Source organism: Genypterus blacodes, unplaced genomic scaffold, assembly GCF_046128005.1.
Source record: "Genypterus blacodes isolate CSIRO-AG114 ecotype Tasmania unplaced genomic scaffold, CSIRO-AGI_Gbla_v1 ptg000058l_1, whole genome shotgun sequence".
NCBI classification, from domain to species: Eukaryota; Metazoa; Chordata; class Actinopteri; order Ophidiiformes; family Ophidiidae; genus Genypterus; species Genypterus blacodes.
The window spans coordinates 6,823,159-6,833,529 of NW_027466870.1; the positions used below are offsets into that span (position 1 = coordinate 6,823,159).

Consider the following 10,371-nt stretch of genomic DNA (forward strand, 5'->3'; position numbering starts at 1 on the left):
TGAACAGCAGTCGTGATAGCGGAACCTTCAGTGGTTCTTCTTTGGTTTTTAGGGGGAATCATTTTGAGAGCGCACACTAGCAGGATTTCAAAACAACCAAAGTTCCGTTCAGGTATTTGTATCTAATAGTTTTACTTTCGCTGCGGTACAGTTTGAACAAAGTCAGTCTGGATGCTGAGTGCAAACTTCCGGCACCGCTTTAACAACGTAGACCCGTGATAACCTCAACATGGAGCTCGGGTCCGCCGGTAACAATGGCGGCTCGGAGTGACGCTAATAAACTCTTGTGTTAAATCTCCCGTAACCAGGAATACATTTATGATATTTACGCCACAGTGACTTGGACTGTTCGCGGAGCTCCTCAACAAACCAACGCCTGGCTCCTGTAAAGAGGGAGTGAGAGGCGGCTCAGTTAAGTCGCTCTATAAACACCAAGGTCAATAATGGCGCTGCTGTGCGTTCATCTCTCAGTGAGGAGCTTCTGCTCTCTGTCCTCCCGCCTCAGGGGACGCGTCCCCGTCCACACACACACCGGGCTCACTGTGAAGAGGGATCACTATGTGTCCACTCAGAGGACAACACACCCGAACAGACAACCTCACCTGTTTAAGTTTCCCGAAACCAGTCTGACCCCCCGTCCCGGTCCTGCTCTCGGTCCTGGTCCCGGTTCTGCTCCTGTCCTGCACCATTTCCACACCTCAGCTGCCCTCCGGGTCCTGCCTGCTCCTCTCATATGGATTGTGCTTAAACCTTTACAGAAACTCTTTGCTATCATCCTGGGAAGGTAAGAAGACACAACAACAACAACAATGATACACCGACTGATCACACCGATAGATCATCAATAGATTAGAGGCCACCTGCCTGATTAATTACTGAGACTGACAGAGGGCTGGATTCATCAATGACATCACACTGTCATACTCACTGGGTTTCATCAGTCCGTCTAGTTCAACAATAACACCAGTGTGTGTCTGTGTTCATTTCCACATGATGTGAACATGAGTTAACAGCGATGCAAAGTTGCGTAACTCTTCCCTGATGTTTGATCTTTGTAGTGCAGAATGATTTTCCTCTTCACTGTGATGGATTACACAACAACACAACAACACAACAACACCAAGCTTCTGCTTATTGATCTGCTATTCTCTGACAAATAATGGAAAGGTAGACGGAAGGAACCTGCTCCATCATGCACACTGAGGGTTCACTGACAGGGATCAGACATAATAACAAGTTTACGTGATTTGAGTTAAAACTTGCAAAAAACGCTGGTATTTCCCTTTAATATCAACATAATCCCTTTGTATGGAGCTTTGAAGTCTTCATCAGTTCTTCACCCCAAATAGGGATCTATGATGTAACCTCTCACACCTGAGGCCTCCCTGTTTGTACAGGAGTATCAGGAAGTGGTGGGTGGCGTTACCGGCCAATCGGCAGCAGCTCCTGCGTGAAGCCGCCTGGCGCCGCCGCTGGCAGCTGGCGGCGGGAGCGGCCGTTGCTGTGGCGATCGTGGCTCTCCTCCTCCTGACGCACCTTGACGAGTCCCCGCTGACGGGACGGACACGCCTCCTGGTGTTCACCAGAGAGAAGTACATGGAACTGGCAACCTTGACTTCAGAGGCGGTGAGAATGATGATGATGATGATAATGATGATGATGATGAGGATGAGGATGATGATGATGTATGGTTTGGTGGGAGGAGACAAATGGTTCTTTCTGACACAAGCTGAGAACATTATTGTCGCCTCATGCCGCCCCAACATTCATCACCGTGTTGCATTCAAAGACATCAGATTTTCCTCATTTCTCCACTCTTCTCTTGTAGTCACAGCCGTTGTGTTCTCTTCTCTCCTCTCGTGTGTTTCAGTACATGGAGGACTTTGCGGAGCTCCTGGTCCCAGAGGACGACACGCGTCACAAGGTGGTGGAGCGTGTGGTGCAGCACCTGGCACAGAGGAACAAAGACATCCCTGAGATGTCCTCAGTCAGCTGGTCCGTCCACGTGGTGGAAAGTCCCAACGTCAACGCCTTTGTCCTGCCTGTCAGTCAAAGCCTTCTCACAATCTTATCATTTGGTCATTGTGCGTCCCTGTTAAACTTCCTGTTATTGTTTGTGTTCCTGCAGAATGGAGAAGTGTTCATGTTCACTGGGATGCTGGACACGGTGGCAGACATCCACCAGCTGACCATCGTCCTGGGACACGAGATGGCTCACGCACTCTTAGGACACTCGGTACGTACACACACACACACACTGCTTCCTGTCTTAAGATCTGTTCCAGAGCGCCACATTATTTTCCTTAACTTTGGAATGTGACTTAATGACATTTCACACCTTCTATCTGACAGCAGAGAAACAACAGAGGGGGAGGAGAGCTGTAATAGATTCCGTGTACAAAGTTATGTCATATATGCAACATATACTGAAAGCCCCCCCCCCCCCGACACACACACACACACTGTCAGAGACTTCCCCCTGATGCCCGTTGCCGTGCCGTTGCATCAGCTCACACAGAGGCACAGTCACTAACTCTGTGGCTGATCCAGCTCCTGTGCTTTGACCCAAGCCGTCTCACTTTATTAACCTTCCACAGAGACAGATGGAGGCTGTTTGGGCCATAAAAGTCCAGTCTTCTTGTAGTAAAAAGGTGTTTAGGAGTCTTAATGAAGTTTTGGGCATTTCAACACTTTTAAACATCCTCAGAGGAGAAGCAGAGAGGAGATTGTAATGAGAGGAGAGGAGATGAGAGGAGCGTGGACGGCCCAGTGGCTGCGCTCTATTGGATCGGCTGTTAAAACCTCCTAAATCTGTGTTATGTATTATAGACGAGGCGGCTCTGTGCTCCTGCTGCCTCCTTCCCCTCTCTCAAACTCTCTCGCCCTTCTTTTCTTCTCTCTTTCCCCCCAAATCCTCCCCTCCCCCTGCCCAGGCAGAGCAGGTCAGCCTGTCTCACGTTGTGGACCTCCTGTCCCTGATCCTGCTGACAGCCATCTGGGCCGTGTGTCCTCGTGACAGCCTGGCCCTGCTGGGACAGTGGGTGCAGGGCAAACTCGTGCAGGTCTGACACTTTTGTAAATATTTGCATATGTTTGTTATGTGGCTCGTTCAGCCGCTCACACAACTTAACTGCAGTGTTGTGTGTTTGTGGTTATGTGTGATGGGACTCTTTCTCTTTCTCAGCTGATGCTCAGTCGTCCCTACAGTCGGAAACTTGAAGCTGAAGCAGACAAAGTTGGATTACAGCTGGCTGCTAAGGTATCAACATTATCATCATCATCATCATCATCATCATCACAGATCTGCCAGGGCTGTATTTCATGTGACAGAGCTGAAGATCCTTTGAAGGAGAGCAGAGAGCTGCAGTCTGTCTGTAGGACACTAGGGGGCACTGTTGTCAAGACAAACTCTCCCTCTCGATGATTAGCCCGTCTGGTTTTCCGTCTCAGCCTAAGACAGAAGGATGGCTCATTGCGTGTGTGTTTGTGTGTGTCCCTCCCAGGCGTGTGCAGATGTGCGAGCCGGTCCGGTCTTCTGGCAGCAAATGGAAATCGGTGACCAGCTGAGGAACGAGCCCAGCGTCCCCGAGTGGCTGTCCACACACCCCTCACACCGGAACAGAGTGGCTCAGATGAACCGGCTCATACCACAGGTACACACACACACACACACATTACACACACATTCAGACAGCCTAATACCACAACTGAAGACACAATCATACACACACTCAAGGCAGGCAAGCACGCAGACACAAATGACTGCAATCTTACAACTAAAACACACATCTGCTGCTCTGATGCGTGTGTGTGTGTGTGTGTGTGTGTGAAACAAGTGTGTCCTGTTAGAGGAGGGGGCCATAAACCTGTATGTGTAGAACAAACTGTAGCTTTAGGAGGTGTTGGGAGGCTCTAATGAAGTGTCAGGAGACCGGAGAAATGTACATCCACCCGCAGACACGAGGAGAGGAGAGGAGGGCAGAGAACAAGGAGGAGGAGAGGAGGAGAGGAGGAGGAGACGCAGGGCGGTGGGAAGACGGGCAAAACAGTTTCTGCCACACGGGGGATGGGAGGAGGGGGGGGGGGGCTGGATGCACACATAAAGGCGCCGCAGTCTCCGAGCCGAGGACCTGTGTGAGCAGCCCCACGGCGCCGGCTCCATCTCACGAGCTCGCACAATGAGCCGGCTTCCACTGCGGCGAGCCAATCAATGCTCTCCTCAAGGCGAGGAGGAAATCAACACCTGGTTAAGCCTGCAAACGCCGGCGCTCACCATCTTTATAGGCTTAAATCGTGTGTGTGTGTTTGTGTGTGTGTGTGTGTGTGTGTGTGTGTGTGTGTGTGTGTGTGTGTGTGTGAGAGAAAGATAGATGAACAATTTGTGAAGCGCCGGCTAATTTAACCTTGAGTGTGAGTTGGAAGCAGTTTGTTGGTGAACCATCAGACGCTCTAAGCACAAGATGAGCAGATGGGTAAAGCTCTAATTGTCCATCAGGTGCCTGTGTTGTTGACTGTGTGCACGTGCTGTGTGTGTGTGTGTGTGTGTGTGTGTGTGTGCCTGTGTGCCATATTGAGTCCCGTCGTGGTGGATTGACCTCTAGCAGCAGTTGTTGTGGAGGCGAGGCTGTAGCCACAGGCGTTGAAGGCATGATGACTGTTGTTTTGGGATCCATCAGTCTGTATCGTGTGTGTGTGTATGTGTGTGTGTGTGTGGGGGGAGACCCTCTTTACACCAGTTTGTTCCAGCGTTCCAGCGTAGCGGCCCATAATTAAAACCTGCGCACCGCCATGTGACACTTTTTAGAGGCGGCGGCATCAAAGCACTTAAGAGGACACTTGTGAGCTCTCCGCCTACACTGACACACACACACACTGACACACACACACTGACACACACACACTGACACACACACACGTCCATGAGCGGTCAGAGAGGGACGACCTGTTGAGTGGGAGGCCTGAGTGGAATCCAGCAAGTGATACTGAGTTACAGATGAATGAATGAAGTGTGTGTGTGTGTGTGTGTGTGTGTGTGTGTGTGTGTGTGTGTGTGTGTGTGTGTGTGTGCTGGCAAATCACTCACACAATCCCTCACACACACACTGTATGTTTCTCCCTCTTTGTTGTGTTTCTCTCCAGGCTCTGGAGTTGAGGGCGAGCTGTGCCTGTCCCGCTCTCCCCGACACCGACCCGCGCGCCGTCTTCTCCAAGACCGTCCGTCTCTTATTGGACGACGCCATAGGCCGGGGGGGAGCGGAGGGAGGGGGAGGAGTTAAGGCTTTACCCCACAGCTCCACCGCTCCGGCAGCCATCCTCCCCCAAACAATGCAAGCTCTGTCCCTAAATGCAGACACCAAAGGGTCGGTCCCAGTCCCAGTCCCGGTCCCGGTCCCGGCCTCAGACACAGCTACAGAGGCTGGGACTGGAGCTACGGAGGCCAAACACACTCCAGCCCAGGGTGCATAGCATCAGCTGACAGGAGTGTAACATCCACAGAGTGACAGAGCCTCGTTGTTCCAACACATTTCACCTTTGCACCTTTGCTGAATCAGAACCTTGTCTTCTCTCTAACCTTCTCCTCCATCTCAGCTCACTGTTGACTGAACTTCAGAGAGCGTTCTGTTCTGGATGTCTGGTGACTACAAAGATGCCACATTAATCAGTTGGCCTGGAAGAGGGAAATGCTGCATTAATTAGTAAAGCTTCCATACATTTCTGCATTAATCTGTGAATTATTCATGAGCAGGCAGCAGCAGAGCAGAGGAAACTCTCTGAACACGCGTGTTCACACCACCGGGCTGACCGGGCACAGAGGACTACATCCTGCTTAGGACTGCTGCATTCTCATGCCACACACACACACACACACACACACACACACACACACACACACTGGAGCTGGAGCGTCTTAATGGTGTAAATTCTTGCTGGGTTGTTTCCAGGTTTTTCCCTCAGTCGAGCTTTGAGAAATCTTTCATGGGATTTTGTAAAATGGTATTTAACAAGGCAGGTTGAGTGAGGAAACATCCGTGTTTACAGCAACAGCCTGGGGGAGCGATCGCACAGTGAGGAGGAGGGCAGGTGTGTGTGTGTGTGTGTGTGTGTGTGAGGGAGGGGGGGGGGGGATCTTGGCAATCTTTAATCTCTTTGCTGAAACTGAAAGCTCATTTAGCTTTACTGTGAAATTGTTCAAGTACTGGAGTGTGACTGGGGTGAAGTGTCGTTGTGTGTGCGGTGCACTCCTCTCCACCAGGGAGGTCAAGGGTCACTCAAGTTTGTCCGCCTGTCTGTCTGTCTGTCTATCAGAGGGATTACTTGAGAAAGTGAACTTTTGAACAGGAAGTCATCGTCCTCACTATTCTGCTATCATAAGCAGCCATATGTTAGTGGGCGTGGCTTATTCTTCTGGTCAGTAACCTATGACATCATCACGGAGAGTCATAACTAGAGGACTGTTGGGCCTTGGTGGAGGTATGGTGTCTAATGAGTGCCTGAGTATTATCTTTAGTATTTATGTCAGATTTTGTGACAAAGATAAGTTTGAAGTGCCACCAGACACAAATGTTCTGCTTGAACATGGCTGCCAAAAATAAAAGACTCTGATCCTGATGTTGTGTGTGAACTCTTGTGTTGGTGTGTGAGACACTAACGACTCCACAAGAGCATCAAACGATCCAGTTGTCAAGCAAACTAATGGGAAAACGAGTGAAAGATTCCATGAGCGGTGATGTTGATTGGTTTGGCTTGTGTGTGGCATGAGAGTGTGTGTGTGTGTGTGTGTGTGTGTCAGTTACTCACAGAAGTCACACTCTTGTGGAAACCCCTGGCAGGTCTCTCACAGTGATCAAACAGATGTAAAGTTTCAGAATCATAGACAAGAGTGTAACATCAAGCCAGTCATCATCAAATGAGCGCCGGAACGACAGCAGAATTCCCTTCAGCCGGCCTCATCTCATCACAGAGCGACTGAGACCTGACAACTGCTCCCATCCAAGCCTGTTGAATATGAGCTCCTCTATCATCTCTCATCTCTGTGTTCTAAAATAGAGCGGCAGGAACACAGCCCACCTCTTTCTTAAAGCATATACCTCCTTTGTTTCCAGTCTGAGGGGGGAGGAAGAGTGGAGGAATGACAGGGAGCGAGCTGTGAACGCTGAGGTGTGTCAAGGCGGCGCTCCCAATTTTTCTCTTTCCCAGGGATCTTGGCTCAGCAGCTTCCATTCACTGGCTTCACACGGCGGAGCATCTGGATGCGGCTCCCTCACCGCTCACAGGGAGAAACTGGAACATGAGCAGGCAGCAGACGACACACTCACACCCAGAGGTAATTGTAATGAGCGTGATACAACACACACACACACACACCAACACAGTGTTGAGTAATTGTAACCTAGTGGTGGAGTCTAAACAATGCTGCGACAGAGGGCTTAATCAAGCACAACAAAGGCGCAGCAGTCAGATGGAAAGAAGGGACAGGAATAGAAAACAAGCCAAAGTGGAGCCAAGGGGGTTGATGGGAGAAAGGGAAGACTTTTCTTGAGTCCCTTTGCTGTGTTTCATGTTCAAATCAAGTTTAATAACACACTCTCACACACATTCTAAATGGAAAACCCCTTTGCATGTGGCTTCTCCTTGTTCACACACATCGCCACGGGCAGAATCCAATACTGCCATGATGTGAGTTGAAGAAGAAGATGTTTGTTTACGTCTGTAAACCCACCTCAAGTCTCAGATTATGTGTTTGTATATTCTACCGCCCACTTGAGACGTAAGACTTCTTCTTCTTCTGAGACCTCCGACAAACCGCTCTCAGCTATTCACTCAGAAACACGGCAAAGTCACAAAGTAGAGGAAGGAGCAGCAAGAGGCAGAACACCCACAACATAGAAAGCAGAAGGCACAACACACCCCCAGACTCACAATGGCCTTCTCCCGTGGAAAAAACACTCACGGAGAGAGCGAGGGAGCCGGCGCAGCTGCTGTGTAGGAGGCTGAGCAACGTCCCAGAATGCAGTCTGGCTGCCCCCTCTGACCTCCCTGTGGAATGTTGCTTGAAGTGGCTCTTCCACAATTCCATTTCTTTTGCTCCACCTTGACACACACAGCAGCTGGCTGTGGCACAGAGAGGGAATATAGTGATGGAGGTGTGTGTGTGTGTGTGTGTGTGTGTGTGTGGGGTAAAAGTTATCGTGTCCTTCCGCTGTGCATTAATTATAAATGTGGCATGTGGGTGTCTGATTGAAATGAATATTTTACTTCTTTTAATCACTGCCATTGCCAGAGTGATGGAGCATCTGGCTGTGTTACCTGGGTAATTAAAGATGCTGTTTCTCTCTCTCACACACACACACACACACACATACACACACTCTTGTCTCAGAGGTTGTGTCTACGGTATGAAGCAGAGATCCTCCAGAGGCTCACTAATGACTCAGAATTAGATTTGGGATCTTTTAAAGCAATCATGCCCGTCGCAAAATATGGATCCAATTTCTGTTGCTGGTCCATAATTTGGTTCAATAAAAAGCTTTTCATATAAGCAAAGTAAAACGATGGCGTGCCTGCAATCTGACTCCTGTTTAGAATCCCCTGTGTGTGTGTGTGAGTGTGTGTGTGCTGTAGTGAGAGCACACACTCCATTATGATGTGAGCGCCTCTGATCACAGAAATGGGAAATAAGACATCATCTGTAAGTTATGTGTTGTATTGAAAGTGTTTCTGCTTCCTGCCTGCTGTGTGATTGGGTCGTTGTGTGTGTTGTGCTTCATCCTTGCTGCATGAACGATCTTCATCCATTTTTAAAATAACTATTACCTTGTGTCTGCAGCCCAGCTTCCTGTTTATGGGCCGTCACTACTCCCCAATCCAAATCTATTTATGCAGCGTAAATGATGATAAAGGGGGCATCCGGGTTGACCTGAACCCAGAGTGTGAGTCTATGCTACAAATGTGTGTTTTGTCAAAGTTTCAGTTTTGTTTTCCGGCATTTTAAATCAAGACAAACTAAACCGTTGTGTCACAGTCGGTGTTTCTGAGGCAAACAATAATTATGAACCCAAAAAGTAAACAGGGAGAGTTTCGGTGTAAAAGCTGGGTTTTTTTCTTTCCTTTCCTGGAATAAACGCTGTAAATGGGACGTAATGTTCTCTCCCTGCTTAGCGATCGGTGGCGATGATGAGGCTCAGCGGTAATTGGGGAGTCCAGCTCTCTCTAGCTTGCCCGGCAGGTTTTGTATTTTGCTACTCGGTTCAAATCTGTCGCTTCGTGCGCAATTCAATTCCCCTCGGTGAACTTCCTTGCCATTAAAACAGTATATTTAGTAAACAGGTGGGTTTTGCTCCTCTGTGCTGCCGCCCAGTGTGATTTAGGCGGAGAAGATGGCTCCTATTTCCCTCTCATAACCTGGCCTAGTGCCGCTTTAACGAGAGCTATTTTACTGCTAATTCCTGCATTATGTGTACAGCTGCTACACTCTGCTGCAGAACACACGGCTGCAGCCTCCAGAGCAGACAGAAACCTCCACTAACAAACCTGGAAATGCTTATTTTGAGCGTGATCTCTGGTTGGTTACTGCCGTGTTCTTCTATCCTGCAGAGGCAGTGAGGGAACTCTCTGACACGAGGTCACGGAGGTTATCTGGGTATTCTCTTTCAACACACAACACAGGTCTTCCTCTAATGGCTCCTCATGTCCTCTCCATCTGTCTTATCATCTTGATCTGTGTGTGTGTGTGTGTGTGTGTTTGTGTGTGTGTTGGACTGGTGGAGGTTTTTGTAGTCGGGCTGCTGTGATGCTATTAGAGATTAGGATGTTAACACAGTCTCTCATCTGGCTGCATCGATCCCTACCTGCAGAGGAATCACATTAATACTAACGACGTCAGGTACAAGCTTTGAAGCAGCTCTCTCTCCCCTCTCCTCCTCCCCTCCCCCCCCCCTTTTACATCTGCCTCTGTGTCAGTGTTGATTCCAATTTGAATAACCGTCTTTCAACAAGCCGAGGTATCACCTAATGACGGGAATGAGGGGAGGAAGATTGCAGAGGCAGAGGGACGCTCAAGGATTTGGAAATGAGATGAGATCAAACTGTTTAAGCTGGCCTTCTTCAGCTGCTTTCACAGGGGGAAGGTTTGAGGGTTTGAGCACAGGCCTGGAGTGTAAACACATGACTGTACCTCCTTCCATCCCCGTGTCCATCAGTGCAGCAGTGCGTCGTGTTCTTATTCTCCCCTCTGTGATCTGACACATCAGAACAATACGGGCCAGAGAGAGAGAGGATAAATCCAGACCCAACGCTGTCCGTCAACGTCGACCGGACTCACTGAGCTGAGCCGGACCCGGTCGGGCATTTAGGGCTCGCCGCCGTCAAACA

General features: G+C 49.4%; 1 protein-coding gene across 1 annotated transcript; it reads left to right on the forward strand.

Annotated features, from left to right (window-relative positions):
• Nucleotides 1–90: 90 nt before the first annotated feature.
• On the forward strand, nt 91–6,609 carry oma1 (OMA1 zinc metallopeptidase). The gene is made up of 8 exons (XM_076153204.1): nt 91–784; nt 1,398–1,626; nt 1,871–2,044; nt 2,129–2,236; nt 2,934–3,062; nt 3,185–3,259; nt 3,504–3,653; nt 5,140–6,609. The coding sequence occupies exons 1-8, from the start codon at nt 444–446 to the stop codon at nt 5,464–5,466; spliced, it is 1,533 nt and encodes a 510-aa protein (XP_076009319.1). The 5' UTR covers nt 91–443; the 3' UTR covers nt 5,467–6,609.
• The last annotated feature ends 3,762 nt before the right edge of the window (nt 6,610–10,371 follow it).